This window comes from Oenanthe melanoleuca, chromosome 18 (genome assembly GCF_029582105.1).
Source record: "Oenanthe melanoleuca isolate GR-GAL-2019-014 chromosome 18, OMel1.0, whole genome shotgun sequence".
In the NCBI taxonomy this organism is placed as follows: domain Eukaryota; kingdom Metazoa; phylum Chordata; class Aves; order Passeriformes; family Muscicapidae; genus Oenanthe; species Oenanthe melanoleuca.
The window spans coordinates 9,293,555-9,319,471 of record NC_079351.1 but is presented as its reverse complement, the minus strand read 5'-3'; the positions used below and the strand labels follow the sequence as shown (position 1 = coordinate 9,319,471).

General features: G+C 41.3%; 1 protein-coding gene across 2 annotated transcripts; it reads right to left on the bottom strand.

Moving 5' to 3' along the window:
* Window positions 1-25,721, bottom strand: GLP2R (glucagon like peptide 2 receptor). Of its 2 annotated transcripts, none has more exons than XM_056506182.1 (13): window positions 25,369-25,721; window positions 18,613-18,706; window positions 16,176-16,280; window positions 14,052-14,173; window positions 12,372-12,478; window positions 11,649-11,805; window positions 10,995-11,154; window positions 8,989-9,049; window positions 7,824-7,893; window positions 7,299-7,387; window positions 6,635-6,773; window positions 2,466-2,507; window positions 1-340 (listed from the first exon to the last, which is right to left on the bottom strand). In XM_056506182.1, the coding sequence occupies exons 1-13, from the start codon at window positions 25,471-25,473 to the stop codon at window positions 20-22; spliced, it is 1,572 nt and encodes a 523-aa protein (XP_056362157.1). In that variant the 5' UTR covers window positions 25,474-25,721; the 3' UTR covers window positions 1-19. The 2 variants fall into 2 exon arrangements, with proteins under 2 accessions (XP_056362157.1, XP_056362156.1); XM_056506181.1 differs by having other exon boundaries at window positions 18,613-18,721; window positions 25,369-25,720.
* Between the last annotated feature and the right edge of the window lie 196 nt (window positions 25,722-25,917).

Sequence of the window (25,917 nt, the reverse complement as noted above, 5' to 3'; positions counted from 1 at the left end):
TGTCCCAGGGCACAGCCTCCTAAATTTCACTTTCCTCCAGGAGCTCCTGGGTGGTCTCTGCGGTGGTTCCCTCTCCCTCGCTGCTGTCGGACACGCTCCTCTGAGCCAGCCCAGGGCTGCCCCCCGTCCTCTGCCTGCCCAGCCCCTGCTGCAGCTGCAGCCCCTCCCAGGGCTTGCTCACCTCCAGGCACAAGTGCTGCTTGCTGCTCAGGTGCTGCTTTTTCCTCTTCTGGGAACATTTCCTGAGGTATTTTATGTTTTCCCCGAGAAAGCAGAGCTTGCAGCCAAAGGGATCTGCCAGCAGGAAGCGGGACCACTGCTTCTGCAGCTCTGCCTTCACCTGAGGGGAGAGAAGATGGTCATTGGCAATGGCATGGACCACCCTGCAGTTCACTGCCACGAGTACTGCCTGTCAAATGAGGGGAAATGTGAGGTGCCAGGCTCCCTGCCCCTTTGGGCTTCACCTGGGGCTTGTAGGGTAGCAACAGGTTTGTTGGCTAAATCAGTCTGAAGAGTCCAACTCTTCACCCTGACTTGGGAAAGCTTTTCCTCTGTAAATCTGATGTGTGTCAGAGCTCAGGTGACTCCCCTGTCCCCAGTCTGCTGAGTGAGGAGGAGGAGGAAAGCCCAGGGGCTGTGGAAATGAGAAGCACACAGCTTTACCCAAGAGTTGTGCAGGTGTAGCTGGTTTGTTTTGTTAAAATGGGAATCCCAGCGCTGGGTGTCCCCTGCCTGCAGCCCAGGAACCAGCACTGCAGAGGGGAGCAGGCTCAGCCCCTGGTGAGCAGCTGGAGCTTCCCCTGGCTATTCCAGCAGCTCTTGGGTCTGAGAGTTCAGACATTACTGCATTGGGTAGAAAACCAAAAGAGCAACTTCTGACATCTAATGAGAGCTGCTGGCAGCCCTGTGCCCTCTGCAGGTGTCAGACAAGCGCTTCTCTAGTGCAGACAAGTGCCAGCTCTCTTAATGCCTTAGAATTTTAGCTTTTGTATTTTTCATATATTTGTAATCCTGTAATTCTTTAGTGTATTACTCTAAACTCCATATGAAGTGCTAGCTACTGTCTTCACATTTTAGTCAGACAAAACAATTCCTCTCAAGGACACCTGCCTGTTCCAGGCTCTGAGAGATGTAAGCAACAGTGAATTAAGGAGGGGGGAAAGTTGGAGTAAATTACTTCATTACCTGAAGCTGTAATTGGAGGATTAACCCCTGATATGTAAATGGACCAAACTTATAATTGTCTGCAAAACTCATGAGCATTGTCCATCTTGGGTGCAGCCTCAGGGAGGCTCTGACTGCCCAAGGTGTATCTGTTAAAGGCCTTTAATAAATCCCCACTTTAATCTCAAACTCTGCCCAGCCTCTGTTCTAGGTGGGCACTCCAAGGCACCACTCTTTTTTTATAAAGTAGTTCTGAAACTACTGCATATTTCCTTGTCAGATATTAGAAACATCTGGCCTACCCTGTGTCTAAATCCCATGTTTGTTTCACTGGTGCCTTTAGGGAAGTGTCCAGATCCCTGTGTCTGTGTCTGTGTCCCCTGCCACTTGTCTGTGCTGAGCTTTTGAGTGTCTGCTCATGGCAAGCAGTGGCAATCTGAACAAAGAGATTCAACCTAGAAAGCATTTAAAATGAACGGAGATAGCATCATATTCCAAGGCAGCAAGTCAGGCTGAGAGGGCTGGGGTTGTTCAGCCTGGAGAAGAGAATCTCTGAGGAAACCTTAGTGCCCTTCCAGTGCCTGAAGAGGACATATAAAAAAAGCTGGAGAGACACTTTTTGCATGTGCAAATAGTGGTAGGACAGGGGGAGCATGGTTTTAACTACAAGAGGACAGGTTTAGATGAGATGTTAGGAGGATGTTCCCTAGGAGGGTGGGCAGGGCTGGCACAGCTGTGGCTGCCCCTGGATCCCTGGCAGTGCCCAAGGCCAGGCTGGACACTGGGGCTGGAGCAGCTGGGACAGTGGGAGGTGTCCCTGCCATGGCAGGGGTGGCACTGGATGGGCTCTAAGGTCCCTTCCAACCCAACCCATTCTGAGATTTTATGAAATTATTTTTTCAACATGTTGCTGTCTGAGATAATGAAGAGCTCCAAATGTGATCACTTCACATGGAACTCAGGAGTAAACTCAGGGTTCAGCCTGACTGACCAAAGCCTGGGGTTTCACTGATTAAAGGAGTGGGTTTCAGGTACCATAAGCCCCTCATGGCATTTCAGCCACCCCAGGCTACCCACAGCTCCACAGTGCTCACCACTCAGCCTTCAGTGGAAATAGTTTGCATTTGAGCCCAAACCTGTGGTAGTTCTTGCTGTTCTCTTCACTCAAATCAATTTTACCAGCTCAAAGAATGCATACATGCTCTCAATAAGCAGAGCTGGTCACTGTGTCCATCCCTGTTGGTGTCATTAACATACTTCACTAAAGAACTAAAAGCTTCTCCCACAGCATTGTGCCTTACCTCTCCATTAGCAAAGCAGTAGAGAACTGCTACCAAAAAACCCTGTAAGAGAAAGGGAGTGAGAGGGAAAATCAGTGTGCAGGAAATATCTGAAGATGTGATTTAAAGGTGACATTAGTGTTAAAACCATCAATATAAACAGTGCTCCTTAATGCTCAAAAATGAAACCAGTTGTATTTAATTATCAATGAAGTACCCAGTCTCTTGTTTTTGTGCAGCTCCTTGGCAAGTGCAAGGCTCATTTTGTGCAGATGCTGAAGAAAAGATTGTAAAATCCAGCTTTATCTTCATTTTGCTACCACATAATGGTTGGGTTTTTTTCCAAACTATTGCTGTTATACTGTCACTGCTGCTATTTCCAAACGTGGTAAAATAAAAAAATGCAGCTTGGTTTCTCACATTTTTTATATGCTTGTTTGGGTTTGTGAATGATTCTACTGAGATTTCATTTGGGTTCTTTTTACAAATTATTTCTATATTAAGTGATTAGTGTTAGTGCAAAGTGCAACTATATTCAGTGTTATGGCCATTTGGAATTGCTGGTTTTCCTTTGAAACTGATTTAGATAAACACCTTAAAAATCCTACAGATACAACTTGTTTTAAAGCAACCCCAAAATTATTATTTCCATTTGCCTCTGTCTGCCTTTGATCTCAGGCTAAAGCAGCTTACAGGCTGCATCTCAGCCCCACAGACATGCAGATTTATTCCCACTGCTTCAGGAAATGCCCTTTTTTGGTGTGTCCAAAGGCATCTGTGACACAAGTTCTGATTAAGAGAATAAATACTGTGAGTCCCAAGGCAATATTTATATCACAGCTACAAAGGTGCAGTTCCCTTGACAGTATTCAAGTGTTCCCACATTTACATTTTTCCAGAAATGTTTCTGCTTTGCTCAGATAAAAGTTTAAAAAGAAATTCACATACACAGAAGCTTCAACATTTTTCATTATGGCTAGAATTAACCAATAGCATTCTGAACCTGCTGTTAATTTTCTAGCAGTCCTGAATTATTTAGAGTCATTAATTCCTTAAGCATATGTGAAGTTTATTTTCCACACCAGTGGAAATGAGGACAGGAGAAATAGCAAACAGAATTGATTTCTCCAGGCTTCTTATTTCTATCATTTTTCATGCTTCACCTGGGTTATGGTAGGAAGATATAGTTAATTAAAGCTAATAATAGGTGATATTAAGTATAGATTGTAACATAATAATTGCATTACATAAATATATAGCCTAATATTTTAAATATTAAAACACATTTTTAAATATTATATTTAAAACAAATTTATTAGCTTAAAAAGCAACTTTTTATGCAGAACTTCTGCTCCTGGATGCAGTTCTCTTTTTGGGGGGGATAGAAAGTTCATGACTCTGCTGGGTGGTTTGGGGTTTTTTGTTATGGGTATGAACTCTAAGGCTCTGCAAGCAGAGACAGGATTTAAACTTCAGTCCTGAGCCTGGTGATAGGAGCTGCTGTGTGACCTCCCTGGGCTGCTTCAGTCTGTGAAAAGGAGCAGAGCAGTGACAAGCACCAAATCACACCAGAAGGTGAAGACTTCACTGATTATTTATATTTGATGTTCACTTCAGATCCTGGTTCCTTTAATGCTTACTCATTTTTCTCCCAGTAAATTGGTTTTTCACACTTAGAAACCTTTCCAATGAGCTGTGACTTCTCAAACACACGTTTTCAGAATGATCCCAGTGTGAGTGAAACAGAGAATCAGAAATTCAGAAGAAATGTTCATGGGCAGAAGCAGCAATAGGAAAAAGATGCACATGCAAGCCTCACAGTTGTTCTTCAGCTCTAATGACAACTGCAGTGTGATAAATTATTCATCAAATAACTGATGAAACCAGTGTGTTTTCCTGAGGGGAACAATTTCCATGCACAAGGGAGCCAAGATGTTTAGATTCCTCCACTTCCTAAAGCAAAGCAGCATCATACCTACACCAGAACTCCTATTTAGAATTTCATTTTGTGCTCCTTAAAATTGTTTGAGTTAAACCTTCAGCTGAGATCCCAGGGATAATTGTTTTTCTTTAACAAAACAGTTTAACTGCCTTTTAAAACTGAGAAGATTTACAGACTAAACAAATGTAATTGGGTACAGTTTATGTGCTTTTTGGCTAATCCCTTCATAAATAATACTGCAGCTAAAAAAGAAAGTGTGCAATAAACATTGGCTAAGATCTCTGGGTAATTTTTAATGGAGTTTTGCTTCTAAAGCATGGCATGCTGCCAAGCACATGCATGTTTCTCTAAAAGGAATGAAGTTTGTGTTCTTTAGCAGGGATGAGTAAGCTGGTTTATATATCAGATTTCTTTCTACAGGCCAGTAAATAAAATCTTCACTTAAAATGATTCTGCACTTTTAAAATAACATCTAGGCACTGCAACCTCTCCAAGTAAGGATATGTCTAACCAAGGAACTTATACTCCAGCATTAAGGTCCCTTCCAACCCAAATAATTCTGTGATTTTGTGAACACCATGTCAGCAGCTCCTTGGGGTTGTGGCTCTCCAGGAATTCTCTGCTGACACTCAGGACATTTTTCCCCTCAAGCTGTGGTGGAAATTTTAAAGTACAGGCTCAATAACAGTGTCAAAGCACTGGTGCATGCACACAGCAGAGCACAGGTGCAAATATGCAAAGGTTAAAAGCCAGGATCATCACAAATTGTGGGGAAAGTGCAGCAATGCTCTTTGGCTTCATCCCCAGGCTGCAGTGTCAGAGCAGGGAATTGCTGAGAGCAGCCACTTGGAGCCAGAGATTACTGGGTTTGCAAACCAGGATCTGGAAATCACAGCGTGCCCCAGGAAGATCAAGGCAGGAAGAGGTGGGTAAAGGACAACTTTGCTGAGCAGGAGCATTAGTACTAACTCAAAAATTCATGACTTGGCAGGGTGCAGAACTCAAAGCAAGCAGACAAAATGTTTGTGCCAGTGTCCAGTTCTCTGGCTCAGCAAACTGAGGAGCAAATAATTCCAGGGAAGCACACCCTGTGCCTGTGGCCATCTGAGAATCACCCTGAGCTCCAGCAGCAACTCACCCTGGAACCTGGTAAATAGAGATAAACCTTCCAGTAAGGAAGGCCTTGTAAAACATGGATCAGGCCTTGCTATTCTGCCTAAGCTAGCCTGGCCAGTTCCCATGAGAATGGAATCTTGTGGCAGTAAGAATCAGTTAGCACAACAATCTGTTCCTGTAAAGAGCCAGTCTGCACCTGTGAAGAAAAGGATTCTACTTGTCAGAATCTGTGAAGCAAAAATGCAAAATCTGTGTAAAAAGAGAACCTTGCACCTACACACACAGGCACCTTCTGACCCTAATGAACTGAGGGGCAAGAAAGTTGTCAACCAATTAGAATTAAACATGATGACTTTGAAAACTAATGACTATGAAAATGGGCTGTAACATCAAAGTGGGGCTTTGAAAGTGTGTGTCTCCTCTCATTTCCAACAGGAGCTCCCAGCAGCAGTGTGCACTCAGAGCTGGGTGTTTTACTGTGGCTCCTTCAGCCCAGTCCTGCAGCTGAGATCTGAGATCTGAGTTTCCCCAGTCACACTCCCTTCCTCACCCCAGGCTTTTACTCACCCCAAACTAAGGCAGGGGGACTGAACAACTGTAAAACACTCCTGACTGCATGGTGAGAAACTTCTTTTCCACCTGCAGATGCTGGTCCATTTTTCTGTTCCATCCATGTGAGGGCTCTGACAAATTTTCTCCTAAAACTAACTAAAATTTGAAGCACATATACAGCACTTTTGTGAGTGTTCACCTAGCAGTGTCACTTTGCAGATAAGGTGAACAAATATCCTTTAGGAAAATGGACCCCAAACCTTGGATGAGCAGACATTCTCATGGGATTGTTTTAAATGGACATTTTAATCCTGTTTTCAGGGGTCTGTGATGAACTGTCACCTATTTCCAGAGGACTTTTTTTTTTTTTCTGAAAATGTCAGACTCCTTTTTTTGGTGTTTGAGACTATCATATTTGAGTATGCAGTTTGTGAGTGTTTTATCTTGTTACTGCAAGTGTATTTAGAGACATTGTAGGCTGGGTTATAATATTAAATCAGAATTCACTGTAAGTGTGATGAGCTGCAAATGCACCTGGATCTATGAACCCTAAAAAGAATATTTGCAAAACAGTACTTACATGAAATGAGCTCATTGTCAGCTGAATGAAAAGTCTGATATGTCTTGAAAGTCCTTCCACCTGTTCATCAGTGATGAAGGTAAATACAAATTCATGGATCCCCAACAATGGAATCAGCACAAGAGTAGATCTTGCCAATCTTAAAAAAGAAAATGTTTGATTATTGTATTTTGTAAACATCCTTGATGCCAAAAAGCTCAAAGAAATTATTCCAAATCATGCCCTTGATATTCTGACTTTGGAATGGCAGTAGCAGTTTTGTGCTGTGGAGAATAATGTATGCATCAATCTGTGGATTTAAAGTTAAAAGGCATTAAATGAAATGTTTTCCACAGCACATCCGGGCAGAATAAAGTAATGCCTGATTCTCTATCAGGCTACAAACACAGCACTAGAGGGTTTTTCTTTTTCTTCCCAAATTTTGGTGACAAAGGGAAAAATGTGCAGCAGAGGCCACAGGTGTGAGAGGAGATACCTGAGAGCAGAGAGCTCACTGCACTGAAAAGCCTTTGTGGAAATGCCCCCAAACCCAGCACTATTTCCCATATTCTGAATATCTGTTACACCTGGTGGAGGTAGGTACATCTTTAGGGGAAACTGACAAGTTTTTGATGTGACAAAATTTTTAAAAAGGAGCAGGAATTCTGTGTCTTTTGTTACATACCTGTACTTGTAGTCATGAAAGCTCATTTGCTGAGCTTTTAGTTTGGAAATCAGCATTCTGAGAATTTTTAAGAAGATGACAAAGTTAACCTCGAAGGAAAATACAAATGGTTTACTTTCAGCAAATGTTATGACATTAAACAGTTAACTACTAAATAAATGTGTAATTGTTATCTAACACTTGCAAAAACTGCCACCAAATAACTGGAATGCAGCTGGGATGAGGTTGGAATACAAGCAGGTTATTGTCTCATACTAAATATACAAAGCTGAATAACAGCATTGCCTTATTCAGCCTGATATATAATTTGATACAAAATTATAAAATTACATTTCAATTTTTTAATACAGAGTCCTGCTTCCTCATCTTTTGTTCAAAACTTTATCCTTTCTGTCACTGTATGTCTTCCTTCATATTTCTGTGTCAGGAAACTTTATCTTATTTGTTCCAAAATTTTGAAGGGCAAAAATTGTACTAATTACAAAGACCAAGGAAGAAAAAAACCACAGAGTGTATAATTCTTACTGCAATGGAAAACAACATTGGTCCTCGGATGATCCACCAGATCCCCATGTGTTCATTTGTTCCCCAGCACCTGACAAATAATTTAAAGTATAATTATTTTCATAGGGAAGAAAAAAGTGAGAATGCTCACATAACTTGTATATATATTTCAAAAGGAACTTGGTGAAGTTCAACTTTTTCAGGTGGCCCCTGAAATGGAATAAAACTAGGAAGAGTTTCACCAACAGCTCTGAAGATCTTTCCATATGAATGTTTGCAAAGGTGTCCCTGGACCAAAAACCTCAGAACTATCTGGTAAACTCAGCCTTTGAATCCACAAAACATGACACCAAACCCTCAAATTGGAATTTATCCTACTTAAATTCTCTATCTGAAACTGGAGACTGGAAAGGAGTAAACTGGGAATTGTGACCATGCTTCTCAATCTGCTGAAAAATATTAATACTGTTTCCTTGCAGCTGTCTCTTTTTCTCCTGTTTAACCTTCTGATTTGTCCTATTTCTTCTTGCTAATTAGCCTGAGGTTCTGTAGGATCTTGGCTTGTCATTTACAATTTACATGATATCTGACTCCATAATTATGGTTTGGATGTTGCTTATTATCCACGTTGGCATTGCAAATAAAATTCTCTAGAAACCACAAAAAATAAGAGGAGAACAGAAGGTTCCATACATAAACCACAAAGTTTATGTGATGGCACCAACAGCATCACTGAAGACTAGAAACTGGTGTTTGTTAAAGCATTTACTGTCACTGGTGCCTTCACCAAATCCCAGTGACTATCAGGCTTTGTCATGAGCCTCCATTAAAATTGACTTATTTTCTTTAAAAAGTGGCAGTGAATACAAATCGAACTCAAATTTCTCCAAGGAAAGCACTGTTCTCCCCTCCTGACTGACAGGGTGCTCTCCATGGAGATGTTGGTGCACACAATTTACTTCATGTAAATGGGTGAGTATTTCAGGAACAGTGAAGGTTCATTCCACTCCTCACTAAATGCTTAAATAAATCTGAGAACTCCTAGAAGTTTCTTAATGTAAAAGTACTAAAGGGAACCTTGAAAATGCAACAAGTGTCAATAATAATCTGCTGGTCAGTTCTTGTGTCAAGAGCTTTCAGCCAAGCAGAGTTAGGATTCCAAAGAACATTTTATTTCATAACCTACCCGGTGTTCTCCAGTTTGGATCTGCTTATTCCCCAAGGGCCCACAAAGAGAATTGGAACAACTGAAAAGAAAAGAAGAGTCTATTCCAGTCAAGTGTGGTGCAAAGATTTGTGCTTTTCAGTTTTCTGTTTAGAACAGTACAAAAATCAACTTCATGCTGGCTTTCCCCATTTGCAGTTCAAATACAAAATCACTGTTCGTGGTGCAGCTGAATCTGGCATTTTCAGACTGATGAATGCATTCACACATAAACACACTGCTGATCTGCTGAAATCTAAATTTCTGACCCTGAGAGTTCAAAATAATTGGCACAGGAGGCCTCACAGACCTCAGGCACAGCTGTTGAGCTTTAAAGGAGTTTCCAGTGAAGGTGTGGAATGGTGCCTGGTTAATTAAAACAGCTGACAAAGGATTGTTGTCCTGGACCCCTTCAAGAAAATCCCAATCCCTTTATTGTTGCCCCCAACCCTTCCTGGATGTCATAACTGCAGGCTGAATAAAAAAACAAACCAAAAACCAAAACCTAAAATAAAGGGTTACTGCAGTGTTCCAATGGACCACAAGAGTGAAAGCCCAAGTCTCAAATCATCAGCTAAAAGCAGTGTTCCCCTGAACCCCCAGCCCCATAACAGGGGATTTTCTGGTGGATGTGGCAGAAATTAAAGCAGGTGTGGGTCCCTGGGACCAGAACAGGGACAGTTCAGGATTCTGGGACACTGACTAAAATCATGGAGAAAGATGGAGTGTGGAACAGAGAAAGGGCCAGAAACAAAATACTCTCCAAGAGAATAGATTTCAGAGCAGATAAAAGGGGTGAAGGGATGAAAGGGTCTCACTGGGGTGGGAGGTGGCATTGGTGCAGAGAGAGGGTCTGCAGGAACAGCTGGGGCAGCTGGGGACAGAGCTGCAGATCCAGGGGGATATGAGGTGCTCTCATCCCAGGGTGATGAGGGGATTTATCAATGCAGACCCCGGGCAGCAGCTGAGGAAATGTCAGTGTGAGCCTGGGTCAGCCCTGCTGCCTCAGCAGCATGGAGCTACAAATGTTGTAAGATGTGTCCCACCTTAGCAAGGATTGTCATAAACATAAATAAAAAATGAAGCTGATTTGTGGGGACAGCCTTGAGAAAACTGGGGAATGTGATGTGACCAATGGACAAAGACCAACAGGCAAATTATTATTATTACCATTACCATTACTATTATTATTATTATTATTATTATTATTATTATTATTATTATTATTATTATTATTATTACTCTGGTAGGAAGCAAATTCCCTTACAGACTTGTCCATTGCAGTTTAAACAAGCAATGAAATGAGTGATTCCCATTCCAACAAGCTGGTGATCAAAGCAACAGAGGGGTTTAGAGATGGTGCAAGAATGGAACAACACTAAAAAAACATGAAAGGCAGTGGTTTAGTGCATAAGAACCTGTGTGCTCATACAGCCAAGGGTCCTTTAAAGAGGAACACCAGAGGGGACAGAGAAATCCAGGCATGGATGGTGAGAATGATCCCCAAAAGTAATTACCTCTAAATGTTCTTTATTTCATGGATAATGCCTGAAATGTTAGACCTGACTCACACAGTGTTTCAAACTGTCTCCTAACTTAAAGCACACCTTAGAACTTTCAGGTGAGCTGGGAAGGGGAGCATTTAAATGAAAATTGCCAATGATTTGGCACTTTTGCTATGGAGGAAATGAAGTTGCTGGCAGTACCATAATGTTCAGTGATGACAACATACAGCCCAATGTAAGGAGATTTCTTCTTGTTCTGCCCACCAGGCATCTGCTTTCTTACTAAACAATTCCCTGATTTCCTGTAACTGCAGCTCAAGCTGAACTGCAGCCAAAGTACCACTGCTGACATATCTCCATTTACAATTGCTGGCTTCAAAACTGACACATAAAACAAAACTCAGATTTTTTCCCCTCTTTACAAAATATCCTCCACTGACTCAGCAAAGCATAATCAGTGCCTGGAAGCAGTTCAGGACTTACCCCATCCTATCACAATGTATGTCTGCAGCAGTCTTCTTTCAGAGAGCACCACAGTGATCAGTAAAGTGTGCAGATAAATTCCTTCCACTAACAGCCAGAAGTAATTTGCCCCAACAAAGTAATGCATGAAAAACTGGGCAGTCCTGCAAATGATTACAATCTGTGGGAATCAGAGACCAGGAGTAAATTGTAAATAAAGATGTCATGATCTGCATGGGAGAGTATTTACTGATGTTAAAATAATAGTCATCATTAACACCTTGCAGATAATTTTCCTTATTGACATGGGCAAGCTCTATTCCTACAACATACAAGAATAATTTATTCACAGTAGTCATAAATGAGATGTAAATAAGTGCCAAACAAATGCAGAGATTCCTTTCTGAAAGTTACAAGGTGTGAGTTGTTTTGCTTTACTGCCTGTTTCTAAATATTACAATCAATTAATATGTTCTTTCTATTAATTTAAAATAAATTCCTTTTCTCTTAAAATAAATCAGGATATAATTTTGATTACTCCAACTTTTATCAACAAAATTTCAGCATCCAAAGATCAACTTATGAACACCCCAGCACTTGATGCTTTAGGGCAAACTTCCAAAACTGTAACTGTTATAACCACTGTTTATTATTAGCTATGAATTAACACCTTACCTCTGGACTGAGGTATAATATCCATCCAGTTTCATCATTTGGTCTTTTTGAGTAAATATTGTAGTACACAGAATCTTTTATAAGAACTGCTGCAGCACGTAAGATAAAGGAGGCAAATAAATTCATGTGGATGTAGTTTCTTGTGCAGTGAAGTTTTCTGTAGGAGAGAAAAATAATGTATGAATCCTCTGGAATATATCTGATTTGCAGAAATAAAATTTCTAAAAACCAACAAAAACCCAGCAAAACAACTGTTGTATTCATATTGTTGCCATCAATGGTTTCTGCTTAGGAATTTTATTTTTATTGCTCCTTAGGAAAATACAAGTTATTTACATGGAATCAACAGAGTGTTTTGGGTTGGAAAGGATCTTAAGGCCCATGGGCAAGGACACCTTCCCTAGATCAGGCTGCTCCAAACCCATCCAACTTGGTCTTAAAATCTTCCAGGAATGGGGCAGTTTCTGTGGATGAGCTGTGCCAGGGCAGCACAGCAAAGAATTTCTACCTAATATCTAATATAAATCTACCATCTTCATCTTAAAGTCATTCCCCCTTGTCCTACCACCCCATGTTCTCATCCAAAGCTCATTCCCAGCTTTTTTATAGCCCCTTCAGGTACTGGAAGGCTGGAAGGTAATAAATAATAACTTCAATTTCCTAAAAAGAAGAATATGAGTACAGGGCTCTGTATGTTTATAATGCATGTAAATTTGTACTAACCTGAGTAAAGAAAGAATAAGCAGAGCTAGTATCAGTGAGATGAGGGAAAAGTAATATCCTATAGTGTATAACAGCTGTAATGTGGTCAGTAGTTTATGTTCTTCTTCCTGGGAACAAAGGAAAAAAATATGTTATGTGGGCAGGGGGACAGAGCAGAAACACAGCTCAGAAACTTTGGGGATCACCTGCTTTGAGTTCCAAGGATCCAGGGCAGGACTGTGATCCCTGCTCTCTGCACTGCCTTTGAAACCAGTGTGGACAAAGACACTTGCAGCCAGAGTTCCTTTTTAAATTCAAAGGCACTCCCAGATTTCTCCTGCACAAACACCAATCTCAGTCCACAGCACAGCTGATCCTTGCCCCATTCCTGCCCCAAGTGGATCCTGTGGGGAACAGCTGCACATCAGCTCCCTGTGAGTGTGTGGTCTGCAGATCAGTGACCAGCTGGGGCTGCACAGCTTGAGTCAGCCCTGCCCAGAGCTGCTCCAACAGACTGACTTCCTTGAGTCCAAAGGGAAAAACAGAATTATTATCTTAGAGCTGTCTTGAATGTCTTTGAATGGCAAGTAAGACCTCAGAGGAGGAAGGGAACTACTCACACTTCCATAGATTATCACACAACATCCTGAGTTGAAAGGTACCCACAAGAATTGTTCAAATCCAGCTCCTGGCCTTGCACAAATTTCCCTTCAATTTGCCTAATTTAACATTTCTTTTTCCTAATGTTGTTTCTATTTGAGCTGCTTATGTCTACCTCCCAACTATTCAAGCTTTGAGCCAATTAAATAAAATAAACAGGTACAAGCCCACATTTAGTGTTGGTAGGAAAGCTGATTAAAGCTCTCAAAGAAATTGCTGTCACACAAGATGAAATAATATGTCTTGCAGAATCAAATATGCTATCCAGAATGGTCAACAAACCTTGGAAAACACTCAGAACTTATGAACATTTATGATATTTACATAAATAAACTGAAAGTTTGGAAATTCATGTGCTTGCTATATAAAGAGCTCAGTAAAAGCATAGTAACACACAGAGATACCAAATTAATAATGTTTTGTAATTAATCAGTAAAGCAGTGTCACTTGATAAAGCAAGAAACAGCACTCAGCATTAAAAAGTAAGAAATAGTGGCAATAGTGCTTACCTAAGAGACCTAATTCTGACACCTGCTAAGCTGAACCCCATGGCAAAAGAAGTTTGGCTGACAAAGTCCAGCCCCTGGCCTGATACAATATGAGAAATACAGGAAGGGTGGCATCAGATGAGGGTGAATCCTCCAGTCTCTGATCAGCTAACTTTGAAATAACCAGTTAACAGCTCATAAAATGCTGAAATGCTCAGAAAGGAAGATGTCTTTGACAGACTAATGTGATGTGGGAGATGCTGGGATGCTCATTTGCTTGACAAGTTGCAGTATTTTTTTATTTTATTAGGAGAAATCAGCACATGTGAACACTGGACTCTGAACAGAAAATAACTTGTGGCATCTAAAGCAGGAATCCCCTTCTTTAATATTTTCTTTTCTGCTTCTTATAAATAAAATAACAGCTTTCCATTTGGTAATTTAAATGAAATCTGAAGATCCTTTGCAGGTATTAAATGGAAATGTTTTGTCAGTTACTCAAGAAAGGATTAAGAAGATTAAAGTTTTCAACTGTAATATAAAACATACTTACATTTTTTTGGAAATGATTTTTCTCAGAGCATTCTGAACTATCCCGCCAAATGTCTGTGGAATTTTCCTTTGTTTGCCAAATCCCTTCATCCAAGCAGACTCTGTATACATGTCCTACACTTCCTGAAAGTAAACAGAGTTTTAGTTTGAAAGGTCAAAATAGAGATTTCATTTTTCATACACGTTTGAAAGATTTCTGCCTTACACCTCCACAATGGACTTTACACCACCCATACTCAAAAAAAGAATAAAACCCACTTTTCTTTTGTCTTTGTCAATATATTTTCTATATTCACATAGGACAAAGCAGGAATGTAATCCAGCAGAAATAAATTCCCAGAATGTACCTGGTTTTTAAAAGAAACCCCACACAGTGCATCCAAAAGAAAAAGCTACATCTCACTTTATTAATTTTTCCTCATTAAACTCATGAATAGGTAATTCATTGTCCAGGATTTGATTAGGGAATGATCTTCTTCCTCTGTTACACCTGATGCAGGCTGATGTTTCATGTCTGTGCTCTGGGCCCCCTTCAGCAGGTGGGGTGAACTGAAGTTTTCTTGGTTTTTACTGCATTGTCCCAGTTTATACTAATTAGTAATTTACCCACAGCATCAGAGGAATGGTGTGGGGACCCTGGTTGATGTTTGTTTGATGCTGTCCCCAATAGCTGCCATTCATTTATTCTGATCAGACCTGAGCTCTTTCAATCGTTTTTGAGTTGAAAGTGTTTAAGGGTGGTAGCAACAACCAGAATATCTCAGAATATATCTGAGCAATGTGTTTTGCTCAGCTCAGAGCTGGGAGAATTGCTTTGGGAGCACAGTTTGTTGTGATGGAGCAGGAGCTCTGCATGAATATTAAACACTAGAAAAAACCTTAAACCATCCATGAAATGTGATCAGAAATTTTGCTTTTGTAGATTCAGAGATAAAGAGTCTCCATTCCATGGAGGCAAGATGCTTTTGTTTATTATGAAGAGCTGGGTTTGTTTTAAATGGTTGGCAGAAGCAGTTTGGGAGATTAGATAGAAACTTGGTGTCTTAATGTTTATTAGAATTAAAAAAAGATAAATTATATTAAATAACAAACCATGTGTGGCTTGTGCTGAAGAAAGCTGGGGTAAGCAGCTGGTACAAGTCTCCCATAAATTAAAGGTCTGGGGCAGAATTGGTCCCTCCAAGTGGAATCAGAAAAGCAGCTCAGAAATGTGTTTAGCAGGATCCAGAAATGCTGCTCTGAGCTGTTAGCAGTGCCCTTTCATTCCTTTATGGGAATCTTGTTTGGTGCTCAGCACTTCTGCCCATGAAGGTGTTTTCCCCCTTCCTGAGAGGCTCCTGCAGCATTCCCTGCAGGAAAAGGCTGTGCAGGGCTGGCTGGCTCACACCACTGGAGGGGCTGGGAACACCCCTGGCCTTGGCTCTTCCAGCTTTCTGGACTTGTGTCTGGGATCAGTGGGGACCTGAAGCAAATGGTTCCTTTCCCTTCTCCAGTGCTCAGGTTTATAATCCAGCTGGTGTGTGGGGTCTCAGCTCGGGAGGCCCCACGTTGGGCGCCAACTGAAGCAATGATTCCTTTCCTTTCTCAGTCCTCAGGCTAGCCCTGGACCAGAGATGGGTGGAACTACTTCATGGACAAAGGTAAAAAACCCAAGGAGGTTTTATTCTGAACCACATCCAGGGTGAAAGAGAGAGAACAAAGGAGTGGAGGGGGATTTCAAACACAGGGTGAGGGAAGGGGAGGGGAAACCGAGCTGCAGCAATGGGTTGCACCAGTGGAGAGGCTTAAGTTCAGGGGAGTGCAGTACAAGCAATACAACAGGGACCCCAGAGGCTGAAGCTCAGGAGCTGAACCCTGAATCTATCCCTATGATAAAGCCCTGGCAGTGTGGTTACATGACCCTGCAAATGTTCACTGCAGACAGAACAGAGCTGGGGCAAGCACAGATGGAGAAAAAGAGCAAATAAACAGCAAAAATTATTTTGTGCCTCCATTCAGCAGTGGGAGAAAGAGGTGAGACTCTTTCTCCCTCATCCATTTCACAGCACAAGACAGTGAAGCACCACCTGTGCTTTAGCTGAATTCCTGGCACAAACTCCAAAACAAATTACCCTTTTCACATTACCATTTTCCAGCCATGGCAAATACGAAGGACAAGGAACAGAGACATTTCCTGGGGGTGAGTAAGGCCAGCAAACAAACTGATCAAATGTCCCATTGCAATGTACTCCTGGGGAGAGAAGCAAATAAAAGTTTTGCAAAAAGTTGTCCAGACAATGACAATCATGGAAACCATTTTGTACTGCTCCAGGTAACCTGCAAGCTACTCCAGAGTAACAAAACATTGCAGATAAATGTTGTGTATTCACTGTGCAGTGCAGAAACAGGAGCTGCCCTTCTTCCCTGAGACCATGCATCACCTGAAGGTTTTGCACTCCACTATGAGATAAATTTATTGCTTCAAATCCCAAGGAAGTGAGGTCAGACCTCACCAGGGTCTGCAGGTTCCTTTTGAGGGACAGCACAGGGACAGCTCTGATCTGGGCTCTGTGACAGTGACAGAACCCATGGGATGGCTGGAGCTGTGCCAGGGAGGTTTGGATTATCAGGAAAGGTTCTTCCCCCAGAGGTGCTGGCACTGCCCAGGCTCCCCAGGGAATGGGCACAGCCCTGGGGCTGCCAGAGCCCCAGGAGAGCTTGGACAGCACTGCCAGGGATGCTCAGGGTGGGATTTTGGGGTGTCTGAGCAGGGACAGGAGCTGGGCTGGATGATCCTGTGGGTCCTTCCAGCCCAGGATGTTCAGTGATTCTGTGATTTTATGGCTCTATGATCCCAAGGCCCCTGTGGTCCAAATGTAACAGTGAGATCCCAGGCATGTTATCCCTCACTGGTTTGGGGCATGCAGCAGACTGGGAATGGAAGAATTTCACCTTTCCCACCTTTCCCTGGAAGACCAGCTCTCACCTCTCAGTTTCACAGTGACTCCTTTTAGTCTTTGGGCAATATCTCAGATTCCCAGAAATATTAAATATCTCTTATTACCAGAGGTTATATCTCTGGTAATATCTCAGAGTAACTTGGTTTTAATCTCCACAGTTATCACATCACTCAAAGGATGGAGGGTTAAGATAAAACACTTGATAATGCAGAATTGAAATGGTGCAGGCAGGTGACAGCAACATAAAATGCATTAATGGCTGCCCTAGTGACTTGGTTAGTTTCTGTCTTTTTTGTTAGGATAACACCAAAGTTCTTCTCTCTTAACTTTAATGCTTTATCTCATCCTAAACCAGAAGAGAATATCCCAAATTATTTTCCATAGTGCTTAGCAATACTTTGAGAAACTTGTGTGGGAAGAAGAATACAAGGAGCAAGATAGCTCTGTGCTCTCACCAGCATCTTTTTGGGGTGCTGCTGCTAAAATACAGAGCACAGGATGTGCATTCTTACATATTCTGCTGTACCTTTGAGGCTAAGCATCTGTGTTATGATCTCTGTAGCTGTTAACATTTATAGCTGCATTTTTATTGTTCTTTTCCCCAATTTCTGTTTGTTCAAGCGTGGACTGGGGAGGCTGCCAGGAGAAAAATACCTTTTTTTTTCAATTTCATGAGAGCTGAAGTTCTGAAGCCCTGCAGTTCTCTTGATTACCCACTACAAACTACTGCCCTCTATTATCTTTCTGGGTCACCTGGCTTAGTTCTAATTGCCACCAAAGCCATCATTCCCTGCTCTCCTGGCAAAATACAATCTTCTTTTGCATCATGCTAAATGTTTTCTGCACACCAGGTGTCCACCACAGGCTATTGACTTCTGCTGCTCTCTACTGCTCCTTTCATCCCTGTCAGCATTAGTTGTAAGCCATCCTGCAGGTACTGGCTGAGCTGATGTAAGCTTTGCTTTCCCTGCTTTCCATTTTTGTCCCCTCTGCAGTCCTCATCACTCTCTCCTTGCCTCCTTCACTGTAGTCACAGTCACAGTAACTTATAGAAGCTTCTTTTCTCTGCTTTTCTGTGTTTCCCCCTTCCTTATTGTCCACAAATGAACCTGACTTCTGACCCCTCCCAATCTGGAGTCACCAGCAGATTTGGTGAGGGTGCTTTCAATGCCTGCCTATAGCCAGTGAGTCCAAAACACAGAGCACAGATTCCCTTTTCACCTTTCCTTGGTGAACAGCAGCCACACCTTGGACTTCTCCAACTACTCAAACCAAACCCCTGCCATCCTTTCCTGAAGTCAGACTCCTAGCTGAGCAGAGTTTGTACATTTAGGAGTGAAATAATGACACATTATGAAGTCCCCTTTTGGCAAACAGCAGAAAACTTTGAGCACCCATCAAAGGAGGGAGGCATGAATTCAGGAGGAGACACTGTAGGTGTGCTGCTCCTCATCTAAGCATCCCAAAACACAGAGACAGGAGAATAAACAAGGGACTTTAGGCTAATATTTGTGTCAGGTGAATTGTCCTACATTTAGAACTTGGGAACAGACACACAGCAAGACAATATTTGCATATTTGTCAGTGTTATTCAATAAATGTCTTCATTGCTTAATTCCTTACCACTATCTACAGATGATTCCTGCAGCATTTTCAAGCATTCCTGTTTGTATTTGTTCCATCCAGTAGTGGTTTTTTCCAGCAGAGAACCTTTGGCCTGGGAGTGAAAATACTGTATATGAGGAAAAATCAGTTAGAACCTTTTAGTCCTTAATAACAAGTGTCTTTCCATTATAAGAAATTCTGGTCTGAGCATGAGGAGAGGAGAGGAGAGGAGAGGAGAGGAGAGGAGAGGAGAGGAGAGGAGAGGAGAGGAGAGGAGAGGAGAGGAGAGGAGAGGAGAGGAGAGGAGAGGAGAGGAGAGGAGAGGAGATTGGAGTTATGGTAGGAGGTATGATAGTTAAAAAAAGCCTAAAGGGATTTTTGGTTTTATAATATGTTTAAAGATAAGCACTCCTGGTTGAGTAGTACAGCAAAAAACAATTGAATTAAACAGTAATAAATAAGCAATGCTATTTAGCTACTAACACCTTTCCTCTGTACTCCTGTCCAGCATTTCACAGACCACTTATTTTACCAGCAGCTGCAACTGTGCCATACACATCTTTCCATTCCTCTTTTCCCCCCTACTTTTTTTTTTTTTTAATTTTAGTTTTACTTGCCCATCCACACTATAGGGCACTTTTTTGCTTTCTTCTTGTGTCCACAGGTGAGAAGAGTCTTCACCCTCTAGATTTCCCACATAATAAAATGAGACACATCCTCATCATACAACATTCTAACTGCAGAGGTCTTTAAGAGGACCATGGCTGATAGTTGCTCTTTAGGAAAGCAAAGACTACAACCCAGAAGAATTAAATGCAAAACCACTTGGTGTTTAGGGTGAAGAAATGCCTTATTAGGAGCAAAGCAGTTCAGAAAGGATAATGGGAGCTGCTGCTTACAGCTCAGTGTTAGCATGAGGACTTGGTCATGATTTATCCACAGAACAGAACATCATCCTGGGCACTCCCTGTGCAATAAAACCCCTGCTCTCCTGAAACCAGGACTCTGAGAGGCCACAGCAGACTAAGATTACTGTTGCTAGAAACCACCAAATATTAAAAATTCCTTACTGGTTGAAGATGTTACCGATTGTAATTTTGGAGAGCAAACAAAATACAAGTTTTCTAAAGAATCTTTTTACTAAAAGATACCTTTCAGTTCTTCAGGAAGCTAGACTACACTCTTTCTTTGAAACTGCCTTTAAGACCTGTGGTTGTCCTGATGTTGACAGAACATGATGATGTGCCAAGGGCTGAGATATAACCAGAAAAACATATGGCTGGGAACTTCACCTCAGTTCTTTTAAACCTATGGTTTATTTTTATTTTAATGAAGAAAATAATTTTTATTTACTTTCAAAACAAGAACAGTGCTCTGATGAGCTAGCTCTTATGCAGGATTATTATTTCATGCATGTTTTTACTGTGTAAAATGTTGCCTGGTCAATGCTTTGCTTTTAGCTATTTTGCAGACACCCCACTTTAAGCTTTGGGAGTGGAAGGACTATAATCATTCTTCTGTGGATGGGCTCGCAAGATAAGGAGAGAATATTTACAGCAGCCATGAGAAAGGAATGCATGTTTCCAAAATAAAAAAACATCTTGACATTTCCCTGATGTGGGCCTCGAAATGCTGGGAGCCAGGGGAGATTCTTGAGGCACCCGGGGGTCAGTGAACCTCACTTGGAGAGGAGAGACTTGGGGATGACGCACTTGTAGACAGGACTCTTGGTGGAAGGAAGAACACTCCAGTTTCTGATAAACAAATGCTTTAAACTGATGCCTAGAGAGGCTACCTGGGACAGAGGCTGGGATTTATTAAAATCCCAACTTTTAATATCCCAAGGCTCCAAAGGATTCACCTTGGGCAGTGCCAGAGCCCGGCCGTGGCTCCACCCAAGATGGAGCCAAGATGGATCCGAGTCACCAGTTCTCACACTTGCATCACTTTGGCTCCATTTCCATCTTGGCTTCACTGTCCAATCCCAGCTCCAGCTCCTGCACTCCCATCCTCCCACATTCTCTCCTCCATTGCTGCTGCTTGCACTTTTTGGGGCTGAAGCTGCAGCTTCAGGTGTCCTTGGTTGTGGGGCTGGAAAAGGATTGTTTTGTGTGCCTGAGCTGGGAGGAGAACTTGTGACACTTTGTGTGGAGTTCAGAGTCACACACCAATGCACTGCAGAGTCTGGGAATATGAAAGGTAAAACTGAAGGCATCAGAACAGCCAAGGAAATCCAAAGGAAACCTGGCACTGGCTGCCTGGCAGCTGCTTGGGTTCCATTCCTGGAGGTGAGGTTCATACACAGTCATGGAAAAGTTCACTCTGCCAGAGTGAGGAGCTAATGACAGTTCCACATCACTCAAATCTGCAGGCACAGTCACATAGCCAGTACCTGGTCATTACTAATGTGAATACTTGTGAGATAAATTTGTTTTGGTCACATAGCCAATACCTGGTCACTTGATGTAAATACTTGTGAGATAAATTGGTATTCTATCATAAAACTTTCTAATGAAAAAAATCAAGTCTACACAGAATCAGAGCTTCAGCTGACATAAAAAGCTAAGAGCTGTCAGCTGACCTGAAAAATTAATTTTAAGTATAGTTAGAAGGAGATATTTAAAAAATTTAAATTACTAATCAAAATGAAACATTTCACAGAGTAGCTGTGGCTGTCCCAAGAGTCCCTAATGGTTGATCTAAAAGACTAAGAAATCCCCTTCAGATAACGTTTTCAAAGAAATAATAAACAGATATTCAACAGGAACCCATGATGGCTTGAATGGCAGCAACCTGTGAATTGATCATCAGACACCTACAGAAGCACTACCAACAAAAATGGGCTGAAAAAGGCAAACTTGCTGTTTGTACATGATTATTCAGTGTGCAGGGACCTCCACCCTGAGGAAAGGGCATCAACACATACAAAGGCTGAAGAATGCTGGCAGTGCCTGGGAATGAGGAAAATCAACTTTTGTTCCCTTCTTGCTGTGGAAGGGTTTGATGCAGGTGCCCCAGGGAGAAGATGTCAGTCTTTTCTGCAGTGGGACATCCTGTTAAGTGTTTTCTGTATGGACTGCATGTTTAGGGAGTTATTTACTGTCCTCAGAATCACAAAATGTCCCAGATGGGAATGTGCCACCCATCCCAGCTCCTGGCCCTGCACAGACACCCCAACAATCCCACCCTGTCCCTGAGAGCTTTGTCCCAATTTTCCTGGAGCTCTGGCAGCCTCAGGCTGTGCCCATTCCCTGGGGAGCCTGGGCACTGCTCTGGGGGAAAAACCTTTTTCTGATATCCAGCCCTGAGCCAGGCTCATGCCATTCCCTGTGGGACTGGGTCACAAGAACGAGGATTTTCCAGGACACCTCTGAGCTGCCACTGGAAGGCAAAGCAAGGAGGCTGGGAATGAGGATTTAGAGGGAAGGGGAAATGAAGGGGGTGAGACACCTTGATGTTCTGTGTCTGGGTAAGTGTGATAATTGATAAAGATTTGTGTTAACCACAGAAGGTTTGGAGTTTGTATAAACCAGAATACTTAGATAAGGCATGGACCTAGATAAAGGGAAATATATGATTTAAATAATTCTGTTTTAAATCCCCCTGTTATGAATATTATGTTTTCTAAGTAAGTTGTATTTAATACCAGTTTGCAAAACAAGGCTTTCCCACAGCCTGACAATTTTGCAAAATCAGGTTTCCTGCCTTTGTGTAATCAATTGCAGCCTATCCACAAGACCAGACTGCCTGACTTCTGCCATTCCTTGTCTACCAAGAGCAGATGGCTATCAGTGGGACTTGACAAATGACAACAAAAAAAGAACAGTTATTGATTATTACAAGAAAACCACACTATAAATAGAAGCTGCAAACTGGAGTTGGATGGAGTGTGGAGTGGGCTGTGACCCTTCACATCTCCCCAGCGCTGCTTGCTCTGCCTATATAAAATAAAGCAATTTAATTTTGCTGAATATCGAGACTATTGTTTCTCATTTATAAGTGGAAAGGAGTCAACAAAAAGTCAGAGGCAGGCTTGCCTCAGTGTCCTGACACCCCTGGTTCCTCAGGGAGGGGCTCAGGCTCTCAGGAGGAGGGTGCTCTCCAGTTGGGGCAATTTGGGGGGCACAGAAATCACTGCTGCTAATGCAGAGGCTTCTTCTGGTTTTGTCCTGTTTGAGAAAGCCAAGTCACAGAACAACAGAATTACAGAATGGTTTGGGTTGGAAGGGACCTTAAAGACAAGAAAGATCCTGTTCCAGCCCCTGCCATGGCAGGGACCCCTCCCGCCGTGCCAGGCTGTTTGGGCTATAGGATATAGTTACAAAGCTTTTCGTGCAATGGAGAAGCAAAGGGAGAGTTTTTATTTAAAGAAACACTACACTTACATGGAGTAGTTTGTGGAGTAAGGATAGAAATGATTCAATTGGTGTAAGGTGACATTCTCACCAGAGAGGTGACACCTTTGGTTACGTAGCTCACACACGTTGCAGGTGCATAATCATTGTTATAATTTTGGGGGTTTTAAATGTTTTTCTTGAGCAGAATGAGAAATTTCAGTACTGCTTGCCTGGCTCCCAGCAGCCATCCAGCCTGGGACAGTGCAGGATGGGCTGAGCTCCCTGGGCTGTGCTGAGACCCAGCAGCTCCTCTCTGCAGGACAGGCTGTGAGTGCAAACCCAGCAAAGTTCCACCATGATCCAGGTTTTGGGTTAGGTGCAGTGCGAGTTCCATGGCAGAAACACAAACCTCCAGGGACATTTCCCATCATCTCAGCCAGTGGAAACACCAGATGTTGATCTGTTGTGTGTTTCAGTTGCCATTTGGTCACTGCTTTCAAACAGAATTTCTGAACTTGGGAGAATTCTACTCCAGTATCTGAGACAGAAGATCAGAAAATCCAAAAAGATCTTTTGCCCTACACTGGACATCGTTTCAGGTTGTCTGAAATGTTGTTTTGGAATTTTTTTTTTTTTTTTTTTTTTTTTTTTTTTTTTTGCCTCAGCCCTCCAGCCTGGCCCCTGCTTGTGCTGAAGTTCACCCATGAGGAAATTCAATCAAAATTCCCTGGAAGTGTCTGGCCTTTTATTGAGATTGCACCAAGAAGACACCACTCTTTAGAAATTTGCTGGATGCAGAAAAAAGTGCTGCCTGAAGCTTTCATTTAGGAAATGGATTATATTTGCTTGCAGACCAGCTGAAATTTAAGTTTTTCATAACTGACCACAGTGCAGCCAGAATGTCACCCTTTTAATTCTTTTTTATACTGAGCTAGCAGTGAAATGAAATGTTTCTGTTTATTCAGACTATGCTCTTATGGACAGAAAAAAGCCCCTTCAATTTAGGCATAAACTAAAAATAAAAGCTGAAAAATATTTATTCATTCCTTCAGCCATGATCTGGGTTTAGTCTGATGGATATTTTTCCTATCTATAGAGGTTTTTGCTAGAAAATACAGATACAGTGATTTATGGCTGTTATTCCTTGCAGTGTTCCTTTCAGATGAAATAAAATATAAAGAAATACAGCACATATTTCTTTAAACAAGTTCAGGAACCACTATGACAAATTAATTCACTGTGATTAGTCTAGCAAAGTTCTGATCTCACAGAAGTATTTGGGAGATTTTCTGTTAGCATTGATGGAATTAATGCTTTGGTCGAGGTGTCTCACAAATCTGAGAGTTGTTTCACTTCTATAAACAGAAGTTCTAAGGAGAGAAGCTCTAGATTTGAATTATATATAAAAAAATAAGAATATTTTCTTTTTTAAAAAAAAAAAGAAAAGTATTTGTCTCCTGATAATTATTTCTTCATAAAGATGTTAGAAACACAGATCTGGGCTCTACAGCACATACAGATGCAAACCCACTTCCTTAGAAACCTAAGAAAATTGAGATTAAGTGGATAAAAATCCCTTTTTACTTTCATTTTATTGTCCTGATGCCCATAGACTTCATAGAAATGTACCCTAAATATATGTGAGAATTGTATTCAGTTAAATTGAAATTTTCCAAATATCAGTAATTGTTTTAAAAAACTATTCAAATTGAGATTGATATTAATAAATAAATAAGAATCACTAAAAGCCTACATGAAAATTTCCTTTAAGTGAATTACACTGAGATATTTTCTCATTAAATACCTGAAGCCCTTCCAAATTATAAGGTAAGAAAGAAGTGACCATTTAGAATTCTGTAAAGATTTAGGGAAAATATAAAAATAAAATGATTTGGTGGATCTCTACAAGAAATAAGGGCAGAAATCTCATACAGATTTATTTGCTTTCTCTATGAAGGTGAGGTGCAGAATGACTTTACAGATTTCACAAATTGGAAATTCAGTGCTCACAAGTCAGAGGCTAAAAAGTAGTGCCAGACACAAATCAAAGCTGGATTTAGAACAGAGAAAAAACAGCAGAAAATAAACATGATTCATAATAGCATTTTTATCTGGTAGGAAAACAGAAAAACAAATGTAATTCAATACTGATCAATACTGATATGAAAAGTGATTGTGCAAATGGTTGTAAACATAATTTATTCCCTGTATGAATGAGGATTTATAGAATAAAATTGTAAAAAATTACCTAGTCAGAGAAAGTTCTAATATAAAACTCTACAGCTTTGCAGCGTTGTTTCTCGTGACTAATTAGTAATAAAAATAAATTATTATGTTGGAAGGAGCTTTGGTACAAAAATGCTGCTTGTGAGTTAAAATGCTCCGTGCTGGGAATTCCCTTTTGTTCTGCCCATTACTAATGACTGAATCAGCTTACCTGCTTCACAAGAAACAAAATCATGAGAGAGCTGGCAGATGTTGGAGGAATCCTGGGCCAGAGTCCCATGCTGGAACAGAGAGCAAGAAGTGTCACCATGCCCATCCGAATAAATTTGTCCCCAGTGTGCTGCTATTTCACTCTATGGATCAATTATATTAAAAAAAAAAATTAAAGAGAAAAAAAAAAAAAAAAAAAAAAAAAAAAAAAAAAGAAGAAGTAAAAATGTCTTCTTTTATGAATGCCACTGTTCCATGAATCTTCTTTCCAAATAAGCAAGGAAGTCTCCTGAAGTGTTTAGCCTTGCTAGACTCCAACTACGTTTTGGTTTTTCTGATTAAAGGAAGAGAGAGCTTAGTCTAAACTTCACAGCAACTCTGCTTACTGCAGCTTGTCCATTAGCCAATAAGAAGTCAGAAAACTATTAAAACATTATAAGGGCTGATCCTGTTCCTTGAAGCTCCACAGGAATTTTGCCAGTGATTTTTCCAGAATGCAATCCAGCTCCACAAAAGCACACATCTATATATTTATGCACACCTCATGAAA

Bases quoted from the DNA above. Each gene is read 5' to 3' on its own strand.
- GLP2R (XM_056506181.1), bottom strand. From the start codon at position 25,473: ATGGGCATGGTGACACTTCTTGCTCTCTGTTCCAGCATGGGACTCTGG. The intron at 7,894-8,988 runs GTAGGTTATGAA...ATTATTTGTCAG, and splicing joins TCCAAACTGGAGAACACCGG to GTGCTGGGGAACAAATGAAC. The intron at 2,508-6,634 runs GTAAGTACTGTT...TTTCTCTTACAG, and splicing joins TGACAATGAGCTCATTTCAT to GGTTTTTTGGTAGCAGTTCT.